At 45.4% G+C, this 23,767-nt stretch overlaps 1 protein-coding gene across 2 annotated transcripts; it reads right to left on the bottom strand.

Moving 5' to 3' along the window:
* Positions 1-235: 235 nt before the first annotated feature.
* Positions 236-23,767, bottom strand: LOC147718464 (homeobox protein CDX-4-like). Of its 2 annotated transcripts, XM_086966727.1 has the most exons (4): positions 23,749-23,767; positions 21,285-21,692; positions 2,683-2,828; positions 236-466 (listed from the first exon to the last, which is right to left on the bottom strand). In XM_086966727.1, exons 2-4 carry the CDS (start codon positions 21,682-21,684, stop codon positions 236-238), a joined length of 777 nt encoding a protein of 258 aa, XP_086822853.1. In that variant the 5' UTR covers positions 21,685-21,692; positions 23,749-23,767. The 2 variants fall into 2 exon arrangements, with proteins under 2 accessions (XP_086822853.1, XP_086822852.1); XM_086966726.1 differs by lacking the exon at positions 23,749-23,767 and having other exon boundaries at positions 21,285-21,684.

The raw sequence follows: 23,767 nt of genomic DNA, 5'->3' as shown, positions 1-23,767 counted from the left end.
TAAGACAAACTCCTTAAGAAAGAGAAAATGACCTTCATCTTCCTGTCAACTGATATTGTACTTTAGAGGGCTGAGTCACTAGCCTTGGCTCTCCTGAAGTCTTTGCAAAGTTTATTAGCATTGCCAGGCCATTATCCAAGTTCTCCTTGGCGTGCAGTGCTCCTGTACAGATGGTTTCATTGTCCCCATCTTAGAATGTGCCTTTTACTTGCCAGTTTTTACTTGTTTTTTAAGTTTATGGAGAGACTGGTACCTGCTGCAAGCTGCCATTGTGTTGTAAACCATTCACTGCCGGTGGTGGACATAAAGAGCTTGTAAGACTGTTGTGATTCATGGAATCTGGAATTGGAAGTGGGCTCACAGAGCCCATGTCGCCATGAACAGAGTCCAGCCCACCAAACTGCGTCGTTTTTTTCTTAATTATTTTCCTTTCTTTTGCCCTTCTGTTCTGGAACCAAATTTTGATCTATCCGAAAAGAAGAAAAGAGAAATTGAACATACTTTTTTTTAAATAACTACAAATATAACTGATATAAATAGAAATACAGAAGAAAGAAGAAAGTCACAAGCTTAGATTTTCAGATTGGGACAATCAGGTTTCACTTAAGAAGTATGCAGCTGTAGTTCTTCGTGTGTATGGCCTATGAGAGTTACAGACTTGACACGCAACTAGAGATAGCAAAGACAACAATCTTTTCCCATTTTTAATATATAATTGCAGAGATCTACGTCTCATTATTGGGATCTTTCCATCAGCCTTGAGTGGCACATCCTTTTATCTCTTCATGGTCATCAGAAAGATGGTGTATATACCTGATACTGAATAACAATGATGGGGAACGATTCACAAGCCCAGAAGTTGGCTATTCACTTGCCTCTCTCTGGATGAGATTGATCCATTGAACAATTAGTGCCCTGAAGAAGCCCTGTATTATCATTTTCGGGGCAGGCAGTCAGTAGCCAGGCATGCGCTAAAAGCGCAGGCTCCTGGCTGCTTGAGCTGAACTTGACTGTGCTGAGAACTTCACAGCTCCTGTGGGGGTGACCTCCTCAGCTCAGCAAAGATCCCTGAGGCCCTATTTTAAGTGGCGAGGGATAGTGTCACTAACTGCCTTGCACCTGGGCGCTTCAGTTTTAAGCCCTGGGGCTCCCAGAGTCAAGTGTCAATCAGTGACATTTCCTCACAGAGTTGGGTGGGGTCAGCAGTCTCACTAACCCCATCCCGCTTTGTGATGACGTTCGGACTGCTGCCTTCCCTCATTGGCTGACCCTGAGTCAGCCAATGAAGGAAGGCAGCAGTCCCAAGTCTCCTAGGTTCTCAGAGGCAGAGCTGCAGGTAAGTGTGTGTGTTTTTAAAAAATTAATGTTTGGTGCGTGCATGTATGAATGTTTGGTAATGAGTGTTGTGAATGGATGTGTTTGTGTATGCTCACGTGTGAACACATGGCTGTGAATGTGTATGTGTGTGTCTCGTCTGCCCCCCTCCCTCCTAAACTTACCAGCCGCCACTGCCTAAGGGCATGTCACTAGTGGAGTCGATGGTCAATGACACAAATAAAACACACAAAAGGTGATTGTAGGAATGCTTGCAATTTGTCTAACCACTGGCAATCGCTCGGGTAGCATCCCTACCCATGGTTCTTTTGCCGACCATGCCACCTCAGTTTTGACCCAGTCATATGCACATCCATCTTCACCCTGCTCCAATAGGAATAGTCCAGCCTGAACTGCCAGGCTCTTCCCAAACAGGAATATGTTTTGGTGGGTTCCTTGCTAGTCACTGTGCCACTGGAGCAAAGCTATACACGACTCATGAGATTTATTCTGGGCAAAACCAATTGTGTTGCTTGTGTTACGATTCAAGGAGGGCCTGACCTGGTAGTTTGGGCAGGACTGTTCCTAAAGCAGGGTCAAGACTGATTTCCATATGGCTGTATCCAAACTGATGTGATGTGGTAAGCAAAAGATTGATGGGTTGCGATGCTACTGAGTGATTGCCAGTGGTTAGACAAATTGCAAGCATTCCTCCCATCACTTTCTGTGTGTTCAATGGCACAAATAGACAAGCATAGTAGTGAAGGGATGTTTGAGGAGTTACAGAAGGTAAAGGATGCCAAAAAATCAAGCTGTGCTGCTGGGATGATGGAGAAGCCTCTTTATTAAGTCAATAACTCAAAATGTTATTCCCTTCCTAATTGTCCAGTTTATTCACCATGTTAAAAAAAATTACTTTTTAGGCACGCTTTTAATGTCATTGAGTTTGCATACAGCTTTTATCGGGTAAAAGACCCGGTGTCATTTGCACTACGTGATGGCATAGCCAAGTTAGTTACTAAGAAAAAACAATCAGGGCTGATGCTATCTTTTACAGTGTATCATACCCTAGGACATCCCATCCAGGGAGATGGAAACTATTGTGTTAAAATAAATGTCGATTGCATAACTTGAAGATGATGAGATGTGGACCCTTAGCTCAGTACCACAATGTGTGTCAGTATCAGTGACGAAGTACGTGCACAGATCGAGCCTCACGTGTTGTTCTTCGTTCGCAGCCATTGCTGTCTTAGCAGTCGTTGCACATGTAACGTTAATGGATCTAGCATCGCAAGGAAGGACATTATATACACATGCTAGGGACATAGCAGAGTCCCAGACACATTCCGACGAGAGTTGTTAATGCACCTGTCTTTCCGAGAGCCTCAGGCTGGCCGCCAGTTGTGCTTTCCTGGTGATGGTGATGTATCTATTGTAATGGAACTCCTTCTCGAGCTCCAGCCGCTGGTGATCTGTGTAGACGACGCGGTACTTTTCTTTGGTCCTTGTTTTTCCTGCAAAGACGAAGCAAGAAAAGGATAAATTGCCACTGTATTCCTTTGTCAGCCCCTTTGGCATGTTTAAGTCACTGGTCACCACACCAAGGCTACTAATCTTTCTGGGGCCTAGTAAAATAAAAGAAAGACACGAGAGGACCCAAGCAGCTCAGTAGACATTCCTGTCGATTCCTATACTAATACATGATGAACTAGAAAGCAGAGGTTCGCTCGAGCGAAGGCTTTTCTGATCTCATCTGGAACCTGGTTGTCTGTCTTGTTTCTTTATAATGGCTAGTAAGGTTTTGCTCTCCCTGAGGTTCTAACTGCACAGTCTTGGTTATTTCTGGGCGGTTGTGATTTGTTCATAATTTGTTCAATTTGATTTCTTTTATATTTTTGTCTATTATTTGGTAATATTGAATTTGCGCCTTTTACCATTACTTGACTTCCTGTAGGGCACTATGTGTCGTTTCTTCTGTAAAACTCTCTGATGCTCTAGGGTTTGCTATGCATGAAATAAACATTATAATAAATAATAAATGAATAAATAACATGACTTCCCCACAAGATCGAGTGTATACAATTCTCACTCAGAAGCTCACACCTTTTTAGCTTCAGAGTTTCCAAAGAATGGCTCATTATGAGTCTTAAGTTTCTGACATTTGAAAAACATGTGTAGTCATGGCCCATTAGCATGGCCTTGAGGTACTCTCTTCTAAAGAAAATGCAACGATAGCCTCAGTCTACCAGTTAACATGGTACATAAAAAGTATGCCTTTTTGCACGCTCTGTACGTGGTAATTGGATGTGCACTCTTAAACCCAGTAATGGCCTTTCCCCGGATTCGAACGTGATCTGCAAATCACTGTATATGTCGTGGTTAGCATGAACTTGCTAAGCCGTCCAGTTTGCTCAGCAGTAAGTTCTAATTTACTATTCTAAATGTTCACCTTGTTTCCCGCTTGGACTACAGTTATTTCCTACTTATGGTCTGCCTGTTGGTACCCTCGCTTTAATTTATATTTGATTCGTCCATCAGGCTGCTTTTCAGTCTCCTCTCCATGGCTTCCATTTCTTCCTCCGTCACTTCTCTGTACTTGCCCCCATTTCATCTCAGATTTACCCGCCCCCAAACATCCGTGTTGCTTGTTTCTTTATGTTTACAGGTGAAATCGTTGTACTGATAGAGACATACCCTATGCACACACACAATGAGTATAAGAAGGTCACAGTGTGGCCATGAACAAATTTACAATTGAGTGCAGAGAAACAAAAGTAATACACACAATGATAAGCAGTTGATGCGATTAAATAAATGTATATAGGCAAAAAAAGTCTTGGTGTCTTGCTTTAATTTATCACAGCTTGAGAACAACCAGCCGACACGTGTTTCATCGCATCTCGCGAATCTTCAGGGCTCTGAATGGTTGTGCTTGGACCGAGAGGTCGCTCTTCCGGTGATAATTCCGACCCGGAGGGGCCCAAGACCAGTATTAAATTCAAAAGACAAGTTGGATTGATCCGCATTTCGTACACAGAGACCCGGGAGATACGAAGAGAATAAGACGTCTGTAGACGGCTACTGCACAAGACCATAGAGCGACCTCTATTAGCCCTCGTTTAAAAATATTTGGATACGGAACGAATTGACACTTGTTGACCGTTATACCATCTCCCGGGTGACCTATAAAAGCGCATTACGCTTATAAGCCAATCAATCCAACTTGTCTTTTGAATTTAATACTGGTCTTGGGCCCCTCCGGGTCGGAATTATCACCGGAAGAGCGACCTCTCGGTCCAAGCACAACCATTCAGAGCCCTGAAGATTCGCGAGATGCGATGAAACACGTGTCGGCTGGTTGTTCTCAAGCTGTGATAAATTAAAGCAAGACACCAAGACTTTTTTTGCCTATATACATTTATTTAATCGCATCAACTGCTTATCATTGTGTGTATTACTGTTGTTTCTCTGCACTCAATTGTAAATTTGTTCATGGCCACACTGTGACCTTCTTATACTCATTGTGTGTGTGCATAGGGTATGTCTCTATTTGTAACGTTGGATTAGTGCAGATAGCTGACTTCTCCTTTGAGTGGTTATATGGTTGTCCACTCACCCAGTTGCACCACCATTCACTCTATCCTATAGTGCTTCCATACTGGCAGTGCGCCCATTCTCTGACCTCTAAAAACCATTTTTCTTCGAAATCGTTGTACTGATCGTCAGTTCCTATTACCTACACACTGACTTCTCTCTATATGCCATGTCCTATTGTCGAGAATTGCATTTCTTTTGATGCGCTCATTTTGTACTGAATGCATTCATTTTCGTTTCAGTGGCTACAAGTACAATACATGAACATTAAATTAAATCCACATCCTTGGACCTTTCTAATGTCCATCCCGACTAATAATTGCTATATCCACTGATTTCTTAAGCCTTTTTCAAGCACCTGAAATCCGACTAACTCAAACAAAGAAGTCTTTGGGCACTCGAGACCATATGCTTTATTAAATGAATAGCAAAAATGTTTCAGGTTAACTTATAGAATGTTAATAGCTTACAAATGCGCGAAATAATATTTTGACGAAAAATACAAAATACAAAAGAGTACTTACCATGTAAGAAGAAAAGAAGTAAAGTAAGTTGTTGAATTTATATTAAAAGTACTTAAATCATCAGGCGATATAGACATCCCAGAAAATGTACTTAACCCTCCTCAAGAATCCACGAGTGGCACTGAACAGAAGAATCCCTCAACATGGTCTCCAGCTCCATCAATGCTGTCCATCACAACTCCTCTGGCATCTCTCTCCATCCTCCTAGACCTTTCTGTTGCCTTAAGTAGTGGACCACCCACCAGGCACTTTATCTATTCTTTCCTCTGTATCCAGCATTAGTTTGGTTTTCTCCCTACTTTTTCGCAATTTTTGCTAACTGGTTGAGTTCTTGCCATATGTGTATAGCAGTGGTCTTTAAACTTTTTTATCCCACGCCCACCCCAGAGGAAACAAATCTTTGGGGGGTCTTTGGGCCCCCCTCAGAATTTTCACAATTATTCCTTTATATTGACAATGTTTAAATATGTCTGGACGTTCTATTACCCCTTTTAAAAATGCAATCAAATACATGATTGCCAAACATACTATTCTGGTCAGGCAGGCCTTACTAACTAACCTATAACGGTATCCAGAGTGGTTATCAGAAATGAGGGTGGGGTTTTGAAGAATATTTGGAGTCCCTTCCCTTTTGAAACATACTCCCAGCTAGGATATTTAAGATAAAGGATGTTAGTGATGGCTCATTACAATGTGGCTTACTGTTGCTCATTTTTTTAAACTTAAAACAAGGCACTGTTATCATCAAAATGTTTCTTTTGCCAGAGCCTGGCGCTCCTCCCCCAGGATCACTTAAGGCCCACAAGAGGGACCAGCTCCCTAGTTTAAAGACCCCTGGTGTATAGTAATATTTGCAACTCTCGTTGCCTGCTTACAATTTCTGTCACAAAAGTAGAGATTTTAACCCAATTGTGAAATGACTAGATCCTATAAACTCCATGAAAATACCCAGTCCCATGGTATGAAATGTTTATGTTCATTAATCGATGGTACTCATTAATCACAAACGATGCCCAGTAAGTGGCTAAATCATACCGGTTTTTTATTTATTGCTAAAATGAGTTTTTCCAGGCTTCAAAGATAGCCAGAGGTGCCCCATTTCCTAGAAACGTTATAGATTTTGGTAACAGTCGGCCTGAGGATGTAAACTTTCAGTGTATCCTTCATGAAGGCCTGGCCACTATTATAGTATGAAAAATATGACAACTTACTTTCCCGTTATAAGAATAAACTCCTAAATCTCACTATTCAAAGCACTCTTGGCTTTAAAAGTTACAGGTGCCAAGCCAAATACGGCCTGGGGACCTCTTCCATCAACAGAATATCATTGATGCAAGGGTTCCCCTCTTTAAAACCTAAAACGGGTTCAGTCTGTGATGGGCCTGACTGGGGCAGACAGCAACATGTGTGGCACAAACAGTTCCTAGCCAAATCGTGCCTTAGGTACGGTGTTTGAGGTACTTGGCCTGATGCTGGCGTGTATGGGAGAGCTGTATACGTGCATGGTGAATGTGTGCAAGAGGAGAAATGGAGCCGTGACGTTAGTTTGAAACCGAAGTGCCTTGCTGTAGTAAATACCGTGGTTTAACTATAGGCCCATTCTCTGTGTCCATATGTTGTTCCCTGGGCAATAGACCGACAGATATCTGTAGACCTAATTCCTAAACTCCATTGAGGTGTTAATATGTATATAGAGATGAGAGATAATGCGACCTTAGCACTCTCCAAAAAGCTCTGAATGCGGAACTTCGCTTAGTAGATCAGTCAGTGCATAGGATGTCACTTATCTGGGTAAAGATACGTAGACCCTGCTGCCTTTGCTTTCCTTTGTGTGAAGTGTGATACGGCTCCGAAATTATATTACCAGGAAAGATAAAGAAATGCGTGTCTGAATCCCTATTTTCGAAAGATTAGTGTTTCGCAATAAAATATGTATCATTTTAGCTGTGGTGCAGTAACTGCAATGGGCTCTGTTGCAGCGAGAAAAATATGCTCATCCAACTCCCAATTGGATAGTAAACAGCTATAATTTGGGTGCAGTGGCCCCCTGCAACCACTGGCCCCATGTGCCACAACAGCTGTGCACTATTAACAGCTAGCCCCTTGCATTGCAGTTTTGTGAACCTGGCATGTTTGTCTTCAGCTACATAAATCCGTAAGGCGCTAGTAGTCGAGGTTCACACATTTTAAGCGCTCTAAACTCTCAACACTTTTTATATGTTGCCTAAATTATTTGGTAACCAACAGTTGCAATGGCAGATATTATGTTACCCAGCTCACTGGTATTAATGTAACCTAACTCAAAAGGGACAATATGATTACCCGCCCCAGTAAAACGCTAGCATGGATTTGTGTGGCGAGTACACCAGCATTACACCTTTCATTCGTGCATACGTGAGAATTTCAGAGATACTAACGCTGGAGAACTGTGCTTACAGGGAAGTAACTTCTTTTGATTTTCGCAGTACTTCCTTCTAGTAAATCCTCCGAGTACTTAAGGATACTTTGAATGAAATGATGTACTTTAAAATGCTTGGAAAGATGCTAGGATCTTCTCAGCGGGATGGTGGATGTACGCCCCCCTCCCCAAAGCGCCAGAATAATCTGCATGAAAGAATGACGGCCCTAAACAACGGAGCTCTTTGATGTTGAAGGCAGCCTGTTTAGGACTTTCCTCAGAAGGAAGGACTCCATTCAATGTAAATAACTTTATTGCCACGACGTGTTTCTGCGACTGTTAGCAATGCTGTCACTTTATCAGAAATGGATAGCTCATGGGCCATGCAGTGCTGGGTGTAGAGAGAACTGCCATGTGCTGCACAGGTGGGAACATATCGAACAGAAAATCTGCTTCTGTCCTGTGCCCCTGGCCTGGTCCTTGGCTTGTTCCTTCCACACGTGTTAACTGGAACCCTTTTACTTTTTGAATCGGCTTGGGAATGTTTGTGCCCCCTTGTTCCTGACTCTCCAGTGGTGTGAAGGAGGAAATTACCCGGCTTGCTCCTTTGTGCTCGTACATAGCACTTTGGTGAGAAATAGCAGAGGGAGTGGCCGGACCTGGAAGCTATTCTTCTACAGCAGAAAACAAAAGATCTGTGACCCTCGTGTAAAACTGTGACAACCATTCGAATCTGTGAAGCTTTGAAAACACGTGTCAACCTACAGGCATGCCAATAAATCATTGTTGTGTTCTCATGTATTTCCCCTACCTTCTGAACTTGTTCACAAGTGAGCCTACAATTCGGTGGCAATTGTGTCATGTGCGAGTCGAACGCACGCGTGCAAAAACTTGGAGCCAATTTATTTTGAACACGTTTTGCTTTCTTGTTTAGTAAGAAGGACAGGCAGATCGTTGTTGTTGATCGTCAAAATTAATTGCATAATTAAAAGGCGGATTTGATTTACTGGCACATTTTTTCTTTATGAATAAATCCTCGATCAAGCTGGTTTCCCCTCAAGCTGGCAGAATAGCTCTGAGAGTTAAAAGTCTGGCTGCAGTCACGTCTTTCAAACGCAGGCGCTCCAAATCAGCATTTCACCCTTACATAGTCGACACATAAATAAATAGGGTTTAATTTAAAGTGCGTATAAAAGTTACAACGGCGGTGTTGTGCTCTGTAGAAAGGACACTATCGTTCACATTAGGAAAAGAGCAGACAAAAAACAGTAAGTAAGGTGTAAACGTGCTGGCTCCATAGTATGCTTGCCACAGGGGCGTGCATATGGTTGGAGCCACTCTGGTTTCTGTATTCCTTATTTGAGAGCAAACGGGACAAACAATCGATTTGCTTGCTTAGTTATAAAATGCCATGTAACATAGTTTACCTCTTTTCAATCTTTCGGTTTATAGAGAGTAGGGTTTTATGAAGTTTGATGTTTGATTCTCAAGTTTGATCTAAGAATGCCTGCCATTGTGGTCTTAACATTGTAATCCACATGTGGAAAGAATGATTTACCGAACAGAAAATTTGTTTTTAGATATTGTTCCTTATTTGTGCACCGAGGAACACCTAAATACTTGTGTCCACATCAGGATGTATGGAGGTAATTGTGTTTTTAGGGATGTTTAATTTAATGCACGTAATTTCTTTGACACTTGGGCAACACGCAGAAAAATAGCATGCTACATGTGCGTCACTCTCGGGTTTGGAATATAGCATAGGTTTAAACTGTGGTCTCCCTGAAACTGCATTTGCAGAAGTTTCTTCTGTTTGCTGTCTGGTGGTTATGTATTGTGCACTAGCTTTGGCGGTTGGCAAATAGTAAAGTTAATTTGAACCGAATTATTTCATTTTTGGGCACCAGTATTGAATTGGGGTTGCTAGGCAATTTGGTGGAGAGGGAGGGGATGTGGGAAGGAACAGCCTCCCCATTCACTTTGGTCATAAAATTCAGAGAACCTTTACTTTGGAAAGACAATAAAAGCCGGGACAAGGCATCTTTATTTGCTGTGAAAATCATCACCCTTCCTGTAATATAACCCCAGAAAAAAGAGGAAGAGGAAGAAAGCAGACTGCATATCAAAGCAAGAAAGGAGGTGTGAAAAGTCCCGGCTGCCCTAGTGTGGACAGTGGGCCCACAACAGTAGACAACGTAACCAAGGGGAAAACAAAAACAAGGAGACCTCACAGTCAGCCTACAAAGAGGGCCATTAGCATCTGAAGTAGGTCTGGCGCCCGGTCCCCCCACAAGAGGTCATCTGCATGGTATTTTAGGACTTTATGCATCTGGGCTGCTGTATGCTACAGCGTTTGGTGTCATCAGTATCACCATAAAGAGTTTAGGGGTCCCTGTGCAAAGAGTATTTTAGGGTCCCTGTTTAGAACAACTTTGAGTTTTATGACCCATTTTATATTTATTCAAAACCTATGATGCCAAGCAATGTTTATTTATACATTAAAGTTGATATAGAGAAATAGACAGAAGTGATAAACAGAAATATTTCACTTTCACAAGGGCCCCTTGGAAGGTGGGGTCCTGGACAATTGCCCGCTCTTTCCTTGCCTTAAAATATCTGTGTTTCCATGTGTCCAATATCGAATTGGCAGGAGCACATACCTTCTTGAGTCAAGTCACATCAAAGGCGAAGTGCCTGCTACCTGGCAACATGAAATTTGAAAAGAGGCTGCCAAAGTAAATATATCATGGCAGATTGCTGCAACAGAAAAAAAGATGCTACAAATAATTTAAGAGGTCAGTACTCAAACTGTTGAATGACAATGGTTGCAACCATCCACATCGGTTGCAACCTACTCCTAGGAACTGTACCTCACCGTCCAAGGTGTAGCAGCATATGTGAAAGCCCCTGGCCTTTGATGCATCTGCTGTCTGATCTATACTTTGGATGAGCATCAGTGAGGCCATATGCAGTGAAAACCTCCTTACCAAAGCTGGTGCAAAGGGTACGAAAGAGTATGAATTTGGAAAAACAAAGTCATTTCGGGCCTTCTGTATCCCCTCACTGCTCCTTTGGCCTTCTGTAGAGAAAAACACAACAGAGGCTGTGTCTATGCCGATCATAAATAAAGACACATAGGACTTCAGTGACCAGACGGTGCTCCATACGCCTGACCTGAAGAGAACAAGGCAGAAGCTATGAACATGTAGGTATTAACTGCCTAAGGCCGTTTTACTTCCAGTGACCTCTGTCTGCTGCTTGGGCTCTGTATAGAGATAACGCAACAGCAGAAGCCACGACTATGACAATATTAAATGAAGACGCACTTGACTTTAGTGACTAGACGGTGCTCCTTCGGCCTAATGTGAAGAGAACAAGGCAAAAGCTATGAGTGTGTAGATATTAAACTGGTGAAGGACACTTGTCTTCGAGTGACCTATCCCTTCTCCTTGAGAGAACAAAACAGAAGCTATGAGTATGTAGATAGTTTTTGATGCGCTCCTTGGGTCTTCTATGGAGAAGACACAACAGAAGTATGACAACATAAACATTTGGTGGCTCTGCCAAGCAAGAATTTCACATCTATTTTCTGAAGTCCGGGATATAGTAGTCACACAGCATAAAGTAATAGGTTGGTGGTGCTCTCGTGGTACTTGCCACTCAGCCACCTGGGGTGCACAACTGTCCAGAGCAAAGACTCTGGACTGAAACTAAACAATAAGGCTCGATTAGGATGGCGGTGAATCCGCATCCTATGGGCCGGTGGAAGCTACCACCGGCCCGGAGTATGCGGATTCACCGCTGCAGTCCCTGTAAACACCACCCGCCAGATCAGGATGGCGGTAGGATAAGCGGCGGATGGCAGGTCCGTCCGCCGCTGGTCCGCGGGGTGTAGCCTGCTATTTGGTGGCGGTGTCTGCAAGACACCGCCAGCCAAATTAGGAAGCATGTGTAAACATGCTTTTCCGCAGCGGTTTTTCAACCGTGGAAAGGACTTTTGCTTCTGGGGGGCCCTTGCGGGCCCCCAGAGTGAGGGGGTGATGGGGATGCACATGGGGGTACCTATGGTACCCCCCTGCATTTGCGTGCACAAAGCGGCAGGCACCGCGCGGTGCCTGCCGCTTTGTGCATTAGGAGCGGTTGTGAGATAAAAGGTCCTCTACCAATGCTCCTAAAGAAGCCATCAACAACAGTGTGGTATCAGTTCCTAAGAGAGAGAGAAAGAGGAGTTCAACAACCTGTTCTGGTTGTGAGTTAATAAGCTGGTCTCCAAATAACGGTTTGAGTGTGCTTGCTGTGGAGGTAAAACTCCTATCTGTTCTTGTGCCCTCACACACTCTTGTGAGTTTAAAGCATCATTATTAAGATTGAAAATTGCACCCAAAAAGTAAGTACAACTTGACCTAGCCATATCAATGAGCACGTCTTTGGAAGGAAATAATTCTGACAGACGATTAAGTCAGGCGTTGCGATCATCTATCCAAAAGTCGGAAGTCATGGAAAAATAACAAGTTGTGTTTGCGCAAAGACAGTCTAAGTCCTGCAACCATATCTCGAGTCAATCAATCCAGTCGGCAGCGCAAGGCCTTAATAAGCCTGAGAGCGTTTGAGCGTCTGGTGCGGTCTAGGTCACCACAGAGAGACATCACAAACGTATTGGTATGCAGATATTAACTGGTGGAGGCTGGCTTGACTTCAGTGGCCTCTCACTTTAGAGACTCCACAGAAGTATGAGTATGAGTATGCAGATATTAACTGGTGGAGGCCAGCTTCACTTCAGTGGCCTCACTGCAGAGACTCCACAGAAGTATTGAGTATGCAGATATTAACTGGTGGAGGCCGGCTTCACTTGTTATGTTATGTTAAAAAATGTTTATTGAGCGCACTGCCACCGATTGGTTTCCTGGCGCTGAGATAAACAGAAAACGGAACCTGAGAAAGTGAATATGTTGAGATTAGTGATATGCTAGTCTGAAGAGCCATGTTTTTAAAGCTTTCCTGAATGACATGAGGTCCGAGCAGGACCTGATCTCGAAGGGGAAGGTATTCCACAGACGAGATGCAAGAACAGCAAATCTGCAACCTCCAGAGCGCTTGCGTTTGAAAGCGGGTGTTTGGAGGAGGGGTAGGTGGGCAAAGCGCAGATTGCGGGAGGGGATATGCCTGATGATGAGATTATCTATAAATTTGGGACTTTTGCAGTGGAGAGATTTAAAAATCATGCAACCGGTTTTAAAGGAACAGCGTTGGGCCAGGGGGAGCCAGTGAAGGTTCCTAAGCAGTGGGGATGCTGAATGCCATCTAGGTTGTGCAGTGATAAGTCTGGCCGCGTAGTTCTGGACCATCTGGAGGCTCTTCAGCAGATATAAGGGTAGACCTAGGTATATGGAGTTAGCATAATCCAGGTGGCGATCACCACCTGGATAATGGCCTCTGGAGTAAAGAAGCGTCGCACCTTCCGGATTTTCCTGAGCTGGAAAAAACACTTGGAGACCACTTGACCCACTTGTGTTTTTAAAGAGAGATCATATCTGATGGCCAGTAGTGTGTGCCCCAGTGTTTAGCACTATCACCTGTGAGCACTAGCTCGGTTTTTCAAGGATTTAACTTCAGTGGCCTCACTGCAGAGACTCCACAGAAGTATGAGTATGCAGATATTAACTGTGGAGGCCGGCTTGACTTCAGTGGCCTCTCACTTTAGAGACTCCACAGAAGTATGAGTATGCAGATATTAACTGGTGGAGGCCGGCTTCACTTCAGTGACCTCACTGCAGAGACTCCACAGAAGTATGAGTATACAGATGTTAACTGGTGTAGGCAGGCTTGACTTCAGTGGCCTCTCACTTTAGAGACTCCACAGAAGTATGAGTATGAGTATGCAGATATTAACTCGTGGAGGCTGGCTTCACTTCAGTGGCCTCACTGCAGAGACTCCACAGAAGTATGAGTATGCAGATATTAACTGGTGAAGGCCTGCTTGGCTTCAGTGACCTCTCACGTCAGGGAGACACCACAGAAGTATGATTATGCAGATATTAACTGGTGTAGGCTTTATTGGCTTCAGTGACCTCTCACTGTATAAGAATACAGATATTAACTAGTGGAGGCCGGCTTGGCTTCAGTAACCTCTCACTACTCGTGTGGCTCTCCACAGAGAGACAATACAAATGTATGAGTATGCACCTTAATTGGTGGAGGCCGTATTGACGTCAGTGACCTCTCACTGCAGAGACACCACAGAAGTATGAGTAGGACTATGCAGATATTAACTGGTGAAGGCTGGCTTCAGTGACCTCTCACGTCAGGGAGACACCACAGAAGTATGAGTATGCAGATATTAACTGGTTTAGGCCTGATTGGCTTCAGTGACCTCTCACTGCAGAGAGAGAGACACCACAGAAATATGAGTATATAGATAATAACTGGTGGCGGCCCGCTTGACTTCAAGTGACCTCTCACTGCAGAGTGAGACACCACAGAAGTATGAGTATATAGATAATAACTGGTGGTGGCCCGCTTGACTTCAGTGACCTCTCACTGCAGAGAGAGACACCACAGAAGTTTGAATATTAGTGTACAAATATTTACTGGTGAAGGCTTGCTTGACTTCAGTGACCTCTCACTGCAGAGAGAGACACCACAGAAGTATGAGTATTAGTGTACAAATATTTACTGTTGAAGGCTTGCTTGACTTCAGTGACCTCTCACTGCAGAGAGAGACACCAGAAGTATGAGTATGAGTGTACAAATATTTACTGGTGAAGGCCTGCTTGACTTCAGTGCTACAAACACAAGCTTTGGGCAATACCATAATCTGAAGGTAGCAGTTGTTAGGACAAGCATCTGTCAGAGATGTTCAGCAGCCTTATCTGGTGTCAAACAAGCCTTTTAGATACAATTCAGTACTTCAGGTCCCATTCACAAAGGGTTAAGATAGATACCTGGAATTTCCGTAGGTGATAAACTGCGCAAAAGGGAGATTATTTTATCTGTGGAACGACTCCCTTAAACTTCCACTGGATATGGAGATGTTTCTTTCCCTTTATTGTAATGTAAATGCATTTATTCCTGCCATCGACATGACACAAGTTGCATATTCTTTCAGTTTGCAGAATTCCTGCAAGGAAGTATGCGAATACTGATTAAACTTTAAAAGTGTTCACCTACGTTTTCGGGTGTCACGGCCAGAAAAAATGCACGACCCCGCCTCAAACTTGTGAATGTGACAGCCCTACCACCCTGGCGAAGTTTATGCTTTTGCGGGTCCATATCATAAGTGTAAAGTTCCACCAGGTTCTTTGCTTTGAATCGAGATGCTGCCTTTATGTTCTTATTCCAGTGTAGTTTTATTTGCATTCTATATTTTACCCGGTCAAATTTAATGGGTAAAAAAACAAGAAGTTCTGGTATGCAAACGCTGGACGGTATGTTCGTCTCACACCTGATGCTCCCTTTAACCCAGTCTATCTATTCTAAGTAGATACACCCATTTGTCATGTAATGTTATTTACTACATTATGGTAGCCTCAACGTTGAAGAAAAAAACAGAGGTGGCCCAAGTAACGCACGCCTGGAATCTGCCAGGGTGTAGCGGCGCACACCTAGAACTTGACACCAAGCACACCGGCCAGAGCTTTGAGCGATCGGTCTCCAAGAGCTGCCCACGGGAGGGCTCGTTCCCCAGCCACAGTTTGTGTGTTCAAGAATAGAAGGATAACAGCACCCCCTCGTACTACCAGATGTAATTGGGTGTTAATGTGCCGCTTACTGCCTAGAAAATCACGTACAGGTACACCGAGCAGCCGTGCATTGGTGCTGCGGTAGGCACAGGGTGTGCTCGGTACTGCAGCTTGCAAAGGGTACTGATGGCGAGAGAGTAGCCCTGCCCTGGTGCCCAGTACTGTAGTAGGAAGATTGCACACACGGTCCGAGAGCAGCCCTGGATTGAGTTGGTGCTCGGCATTTGCTGTACACAACCATAAACGTTTGTGCACATAAACACGCGAGTTTATTTTCAGAATGTCTCTTGGAAGGGCCATGTCAGAGCTACAGACTAGTCTATTAGACTGGAGCGCACAGGCAAGCGGGCCGACTCGCTGGGACTGGAAGCCCAGAACAGCCGCCATTCGTTTTCACTGTGGTGGGTGAACCTGGGTGAACGCGAAGAGAGGTGTAGGCTCATATCATAGGCTACCGAAGCCTCAAATGACTGTTAGCGCATGTGTCAGCCACTGCAAGGAAGACTCTTTCAAGTCTGAACGTGCAAGAAACAGGTAGAAGTCCTAAAACGTTGTTTAGTTATGGCCTTCTTATTCACTCTTCAGATGCAAGATGGACAAAAGATGTGTTCCTCCCCATATCCTTCCTCATAGTCATCAGGGGTATTCCCAAGTAAATTGCGCCAGTAGGAGCATTTCCCAGCACAAGTGAGAAATTGCTAGATGATGTGGTACTGATACACGTTGATGATGTGAGAACTGCTGCAGTCCTGGCAGAAGGGTTACACTTTCAATTAGAAGCTACAATCAGGGGGCAACTTGGACCCATTGCTGTCTGCGCTGGAATCTGCACGCCCATTCATGGGTGGCTGCTGCATGGCAGGTATAAGAAGAGAAACTCCTGGCCTGGCCTGCATAGGTTATGATAACCCAACGGGTCCAGGATGCCCTGGCAGTCATTGTCGGCCATCAGAAAGTAAGCAGTAAGATGTGCAGACTGATTTGAGGTAGCAGACATTCTCTACCATCAGGAAGTAAAGCGTGAGTTGGGAGAGTAGGTGGGCCCTGCACGATTGGTTTGAGAACATGTCAGTGGGAATCGAAGTGTCCATCTATAACACGGAGCTCAGAGTGACTTCGGATTGCAAGCAGAAGGCTGAGGGCGTAGAATGAGAGTAACTCTAGGCCTTCTTCTAGCTATTCTATTGTTTATTCCTCAGCCACTGTTGGGATTCCTTTGTACTTACACCTTTCCACGTTCTGTGCCCCCTTTACTCTGTCAATCCTTTTTGAATTCATCAGTCACTCCTGCTGCAAGGTTTTAGCTAATGGAACCCCTGAGCTCCCTCCCTGTCTCGAATTGTGATCTCCAGATGAAAATGTTTTCCCCTCATGGGGTTTGCGAGCCATGTCGCCTTCTCCTCGTGTGTATATATTCGGGGCATTAAGCCAACACACCCACGTAAAATACACCTGATTATACAGGATCTAGTAAAAGGAGCTTTCTACGATTGCAATCAGTTGTTAATGATTGAACATATAGCGCATTGTTCATGGTTCAACTTGCAAGAGCAGAGGGAACTTTGCACAGGTCCCATAAAATGTACCACTCTACAGCTGGACAATGCTCTAGGGTGAAATATGGCAACAAGCCCTTGCGCACCGGCAGGCAACTGCTGCTGCAAGGGAGGCAGAGGAAGGAATGGATTACACAGGGGTCAAGTGGCACACTCCGGGTCATGTAGTGAAAGTGACAGAGTGCAAGGTTTATGTTCCCCAGCCCTCCAAGGAAGAGAGCTGCACACCCAGCCCCAAGGACCGCAGATGCATATTACAGTTCACAAACTATTTTGTCAAGTAGGGAATATACGCAGAAGGAAGCAACCCCGGCATGGTGTTATATCTAGGAGCACACAGTACTTTTATTTATAGTGCCATGCGAAATTAACTAAGCTGAACCATTGTATATGAAAAAGAAAGATTAATTCCCATCCCAAACACACGGTTCAAATAAAACATTTCCATGTACATTTCCGAATCATGTAGTTTATGTTTCAGTGGCTGTTCATTTTTGTTTAACATGGATTTAACATCTCCATTCATCCGTTTTGAGATTTTACTGTTCTGTCGGTAATTTAATGAACTCGGCACAGAAATATAATAATGTTTTGTCCAGGATGAAAAAACACGGCGAAGTGGTGAATCCAAGATCAGCAATCGGGTCACATTAGAAGCCCAACTATTGTGCCAATTTCATTGCGCTCCATTTGATAACACAGTCGAGATAACTGGGCTAAAGTGGCATAAAGAGATGGTTCCAAAATGTGCCAAAGTAGAGACAAGGGCAAAGACTGCATGTACAAGAGCATGAGTGCTGTTGAAAGTGTTCTTCACGTTGTGAGAGGTAGTAGTAAAGTTCAATATTCACTGCAGCTGCGGTTTCAGGGCAGTGCTGGGCCGCTATCACTTCCAGCTGTATATAGACCGCATATCCTCTGTTGCAGTGAGCTCAAATGTTACCTGTCTTTGTGTACTTAGGAGCGTGTGGACGCACATATCCCTAACTCCTGCGTGCCCAGGCCAGTGCTGGGACAACTGTTCTCAGCTCGTGTGCCAATCCAAAGCAGGCCCAAATGTCCCCCAGTTTCAGTGTGCTGGCACCAGTGAGCCTCCTCCAAGGCCAGTGCAAGGGCTCACCTCCTCTGTCCTGTGACCAGGTACTCCCCTATCCTTCCTGTGTGCTCACGCCAGACATGCATCAGTAAATGTGTGTTCGCGGCAGTGGAGGCTCTAGTATCCACAGCCCCTGTATTCCAAGGCCAACACGCACTCTAATATCTCGTTACTGAGCGCCTAGGCGGTCACTTGCTGGGATGTCTCCTGTCCATGTGTGCCAAGGCCGACACACGCTGTCAATACTTGCTGGGCTAGACACTGTAAGTGTGCTCCTGTCAACACTAGCTGTGCTAGGCACTGTATCTGAGTGCGTCTGTCAACACTGGCTAGGCACTGTATATGAGTGCTCCTGTCAACACTAGCTGGGCTAGGCACTGTATCTGAGTGCTCCTGTCAACACTAGCTGGGCTGGGCACTGTTTATGTGTGCTCCTGTCAACTCTAGCTGTGCTAAGCAGTGTATTTGAGTGTTCCTGTCAACACGGGCTAGGCACTGTATCTGAGTGCTCCTGTCAACACTAGCTGGGCTAGGCACTGTATCCGAGTGCTCCTGTCAACACTGGCTGGGCTAGGCACTGTATCCGAGTGCTCCTGTCAACACTAGCGGGGCTAGGCACTGTATCTGAGTGCTCCTGTCAACGCTGGCTTGGATAGGAACTGTATCCGAGTGCTCCTGTCAAACACTAGCTGGGCTAGGCACTGTATCTGAGTGCTCCTGTCAACACTGGCTGGGTTAGGCACTGTATCTGAGTGCTCCTGTCAACACTAGCGGGGCTAGGCACTGTATCTGAGTGCTCCTGTCAACACTGGCTGGGTTAGGCACTGTATCTGAGTGCTCCTGTCAACACTGGCTGGGTTAGGCACTGTATCTGAGGCTCCCAAATGCTGGGTGCAGTGCAGGCCCTAGTCTCCTGTCTTTTGGTGCTCAGACCGACACATGCCGGATTGTCCACGGCTTCTGTGTGCTCAGGTCAGCACATGATGCCTTACGCCTCAGTGCACGCGGCGGAATATTCCCTGCTTCCTTCTGCTGAGGTCATCTCCACGGGAGCCCCCGTAAGCCCTGGACTGGTGTTTCCTTTGACACGTTTCGGCGGAGATCAGGTGCTTTTACGCAGGCTTGTGGTGTCCCCCATGTTCTAACGATTTAATGGCACCATAAAAGCAGCCTGTTTACGGGGGTCTAATGCATGTTTACCTGTCCGGTGACCATTACCACCCATCACTGTCACTAGTTGTGCAGCAAACACGAGCGCAGAGTGTGGCGAAGCTGTTATGGTGCTACATGCCGAGTCCGGTCCGAGTTTGTGGCCAGTGTCCAAGTACGGCGAGCCGCCTGGTACGTTTAGGCAACCGGCTCTGTGAGTACATTGTCTAGTGCGCAGATGGATTATATTTCCGGCTCCCCTGGAAAGTATCTCAATATCAATCATTTGAAACGTGCACAGCTATCGGTCAGGTACGATAACCCACCGGAATTTGGGTCACTCACTGAGGGAGATAACTTGCCACAAGCTGGAAGCCTTGTACCAGCTCTTTCGAAGTTGGAGTGTTTTTTGAGTGCTGCTGGTAAATCTATTCTCATGGGGAGCTTGAAAGGGCCGGAGTCTTGAAACGTAGGTGTAAAAGCCAGGAAGGCATTGAAAAGGTGATTTAGACAAAGGCCAAATTCCTCCATAAGAAGGTGCTGTGGAAAAGTGATTGTGAGTGTTTGTGAGTTAAGTGTTAGGGAGAGTAAACCGATGAAGAACACCATTCCCCCCACCCCAGCCCACTCGCAAGTTCCAGTTGTCCCACTACCTGAACTATATATAACCTTTATCTCAAATCTTTTGAACAAGGTGTCTCAGATTTCCAGCATTAGTAAACAGATATGACTTGTAATTCATTGATCATACCCCGGCGTGCAGCTCGTATCCCCGTTTTCTTCTACCCCCCTGGCCCCACACCAGGGTGCGGCAATCGGTTTGCTGTTCCTGCTACATATTCAGTTTGCTGAGTGTATGCATTATAGGCAGGTCTTAAGAAATCTGTCTTGTGCATCTGTTCACCAACATACCTTCTTTTACAGATTCTGTAAACTCAATCCATAGGCGGCCGCTTGGCCCTCCTAAGCCTAGAGGTGAAATACGCAGCTCTAGGTGCTCCAAACAGGCTACAGTAGTAGGGTGGGTGCCTTTTGCGGCTGGTTATGACCCCGGGAGGCTGGCCTTTGATCTCCTGAGTGCTTCCTGGCCTGGCCCCAAGAATGCCTATCTGCAGCCATCTCCTCGGCCACCCCAGGGGGTTTATTGCCCTCGCATGCTAAGGACACTCTGCGCTGCTGGGCGGCAGGGATTCTCAAGAGTTACACGCCAGATCCTGCTGATAGCCCGTCTCAGAAACACTCGCCCTTTCAAGCTACCTTTCAGATAGTTGTACAGCATACATCTTTCAAAACACAAAAGCAACCCGGATTCCACATGAACTCGCCGCAGAGCCGCAAGTATTTTAACTATAAACAGCAAGTAGGGGGTCATGTAAGGTACCCTTTCAAAGGGGACATATATCCATGTTGTGCTAGTTCTATATACCCATAACCTGGAACCTGTTTTGAAACTAAATGTTTGACTCTGATGTGCAGCGTATGATAAGGCCCTCAATAGGGCCCGACTGCACGGATCCGATAAAAGCTACCTTAGCCTCTCCCCTCCCACCCCCGACTGAAGCTACACTAGCCCTCCGATCTAAGTTACCGTAGCCCCCACCCAACGAAGCTACTCAAGCCCCCCGATCGAGATACAATGGTGCTCCCCTACCCCACCCCCATCGAGGCTCCCCCAGCCCCATGCAGCAGAGCTCGCGGATGTCCTTATGGACGTACCGAAACCTAGAGTTAACAAGGAAGGGGATCACTGTTAATGTCCCATTCTGTTTCACTTGCAGCAAAATGACAGGTTTGCATTTTCTACCCAACTTCAAGTTCTACTGTTTCTCTATCCACTTTTTTTCCCACTGATCTAGAAGTTTGAGCCGATACCCAATAAGGCAAACCGCATGCACAGCAGCAGACCGCACTCACCTACGGAGGTTGACTGGGCAGTTTTCCCCATCCACTGGAAATGGTTGTGGCGCCCATGGTCGGGGGAGACCTCCACGATGTGGATCCCATCCGTAGCATGTAAAAGGTCGGACTCCGTGGGGTGCAAAGAGCTGTAGTCCTGCTGTGGGCTGTAGGACACATGCCCCGGGGAGAGCCCCGACAGCGGCGTTGACACTGCGCTGTTGGTTCCAGGCCCGTAAATGCACCAATCCTCTCTTGGCGGCCCATAGTGCGCGCCCCAATCTCCCGGCACTTGCGCGTGGTGGTCTATCCGCGGCGCAGGGTAGTGGTACTCCGCATACTCTGCGTAAGGCGTCGGGATGCAGCCCTGGCCAGGCAGGCCGTTGCTGTTGGTGCACCTCAGGGATCCGGGATACATGCTGGCTTCTCAGCCCCAATGGTTGTTCATAGCCAGCCGTTGTCCTGCAGGGTCATTCTGCTCCCCAGTGGCTGTTTGATCTCCTCCTGCCCCCGTCTGTCCGGCCTCTGCCGCTCCCAGGGTCCTGGCTGGCCCTATAAATGAGTCATGCTAGCCTCAGAGGCTCTTTACTGCTCATGGCTAACAATGGTGTTACCAGGTGCTGGAGGCAACGCTTCACAAGGCCCAGGCTGATGTCACAGATAACAGGCCGCCTCTCCAATCACATCTGCATTCGAATGAAGGGCTGATTGGCCAGGCCACCCCACCTTGTTGTTACACGAGGAGCTCGCTTTGTTTTTCACGGTATCTCCTTGTACCTCATCCCCTCTGCTGCTTTGATCCTTGTTGCTCCTCCCACTTTCCCCACACCATCTTTGGCACCTCTTCCTCCATCAGCGGGCATGTAGTTTGGAGTTTTCCTCAACACTGACGGGGCAACGAGCTTCGAAAACTTTTCAAAGCCCCAGCAGCAGTTTTTCCAAAGTCAGCAGGGCCAAACACCAAATGCTTAGAGCGCATGTGGAGATTAAGCCTCAGCGCGTGTTTACCCTCAACAACAACATTAGGGGCTATTATAGCGCCTGGCTCACGCGCTGGCGCTCTGCAGTTCTGGTACATAGGGTGGAGGGTGGACATCTTTACATGAGCGCGTTGCAAACAATGTTAGTAGATCCTATATTTTCTTATGTATTTCACGATTCATTTATTTATTCATGCATGCCGTTGTTTTTTATGAAATACGTTCATGCCTCACGAGGTTAGTAGGCCATACATATTTAGAACTAATAGCCAGATTAATCAGCGTACTCCCAGGCATTCAGGTCATGTACGTTATTTTGAATCATAAGAACCAAGAATCCAGCAGGCAGCAAATAAACACAATATTTGCGGCGAGTTACCAATTATATAATTCCTAAAGCTGACGCCAGGGAGTCTCATCATATATGTTATGTGTAAAGGAAAGGTTAAGTGATGTACAAGCTACAAAGATAACAAGCATTGGTATAGCCAATAGGTCTCGCCTTTAGGACCTTATGAGTTTTTAGCCATGCAACAGTTGATGTAGTTGCACCAAGGATATTGTGCTGCATAACTAAATACTTATAAGGTCCCAAAAGTGAGACCTATTGGCTATGCCAATGCTTGTTTAGCAAGCAACGTGGTTAGTGATGGAGCAAGGTTACGCATGTAAAGCGACTTGCTTGGATTCAATACTCTCAGAATAACGTCTAATATGCTAACCAATATGTTTCGTTTACTAATAACTGCACCACGCAACATTTAAGTATCTTGGGGAAGCTTATCAACGTGCTTTTACTAACCGTAATCCTAATGCACTAAAATGGCCGCCTCAACGCGGTACTTTCTACTGCGCATGCGTCTGTCACACCCACATGACATGACGTATTTCTTTGCTTGGAGGGAAACTTTTGCTTCTGCGCACTAGAATTAAGATGGCTTCTCTATGTTTTAACGTGCTAAAAGCTTGCATCGCTACTTTTACTAAATTGTTCATTCTGCTTAACTCCTAACGCTTTAGTTCAAATAAAGTAATGGGAGTAGAGTAGAGATAAGTGGTATACAGTTCATTCATTTATTCTTTGCTCTAAAACGGTTTTTCTCTGACTTTGCTACTAGCTCGTGTATTGGCCAATCAAGTACATTGTTGCTCCATCTTGGGTCCTGAAACTGAGCATGCGCTGACTTCACCGAGTCCACAAACCATGGCATTGAATCCTGCCAGCTACTGTCCTACCAGTGATGTTCCTGAGAACCTGACCCGATAAACTTTCTAGAGGAAGAGAATAATATAAAATGTTAATACAGTGTATTTGTTACTGATACATTCACTGCTAGGTGGAATAAAAATGCATGGGAAAATAAAATTATGGGAGAGAACGCAACTCTGAATAATGAATCAAATGACCTCATAACTGGTATGGTGTGATGACCTCTCCTCGCATTTTGACCAATCAAATTGAGGGAACACACAATTTGCAACATTGGGTGGTGGTACACTGCCCTGGTTAATGGTATAACT

The sequence above is a fragment of the Lissotriton vulgaris genome, chromosome 4_1 (genome assembly GCF_964263255.1).
Source record: "Lissotriton vulgaris chromosome 4_1, aLisVul1.2, whole genome shotgun sequence".
Classification (NCBI taxonomy): domain Eukaryota; kingdom Metazoa; phylum Chordata; class Amphibia; order Caudata; family Salamandridae; genus Lissotriton; species Lissotriton vulgaris.
Note: the sequence above shows the minus strand (reverse complement) of the source record. Positions and strands in the feature narration are given on the sequence as shown.

What these genes read in the sequence shown, in the direction of transcription:
- LOC147718464 (XM_086966727.1), bottom strand. Translation starts at nt 21,684, where the DNA reads ATGTATCCCGGATCCCTGAGGTGCACCAACAGCAACGGCCTGCCTGGC. An exon ending in TGCCCAGTCAACCTCCGTAG is followed by an intron (nt 2,829 to 21,284) that starts GTGAGTGCGGTC and finishes TCGTCTTTGCAG; the next exon opens with GAAAAACAAGGACCAAAGAA. An exon ending in TGAGGCTCTCGGAAAGACAG is followed by an intron (nt 467 to 2,682) that starts GTGCATTAACAA and finishes CTTTTCGGATAG; the next exon opens with ATCAAAATTTGGTTCCAGAA.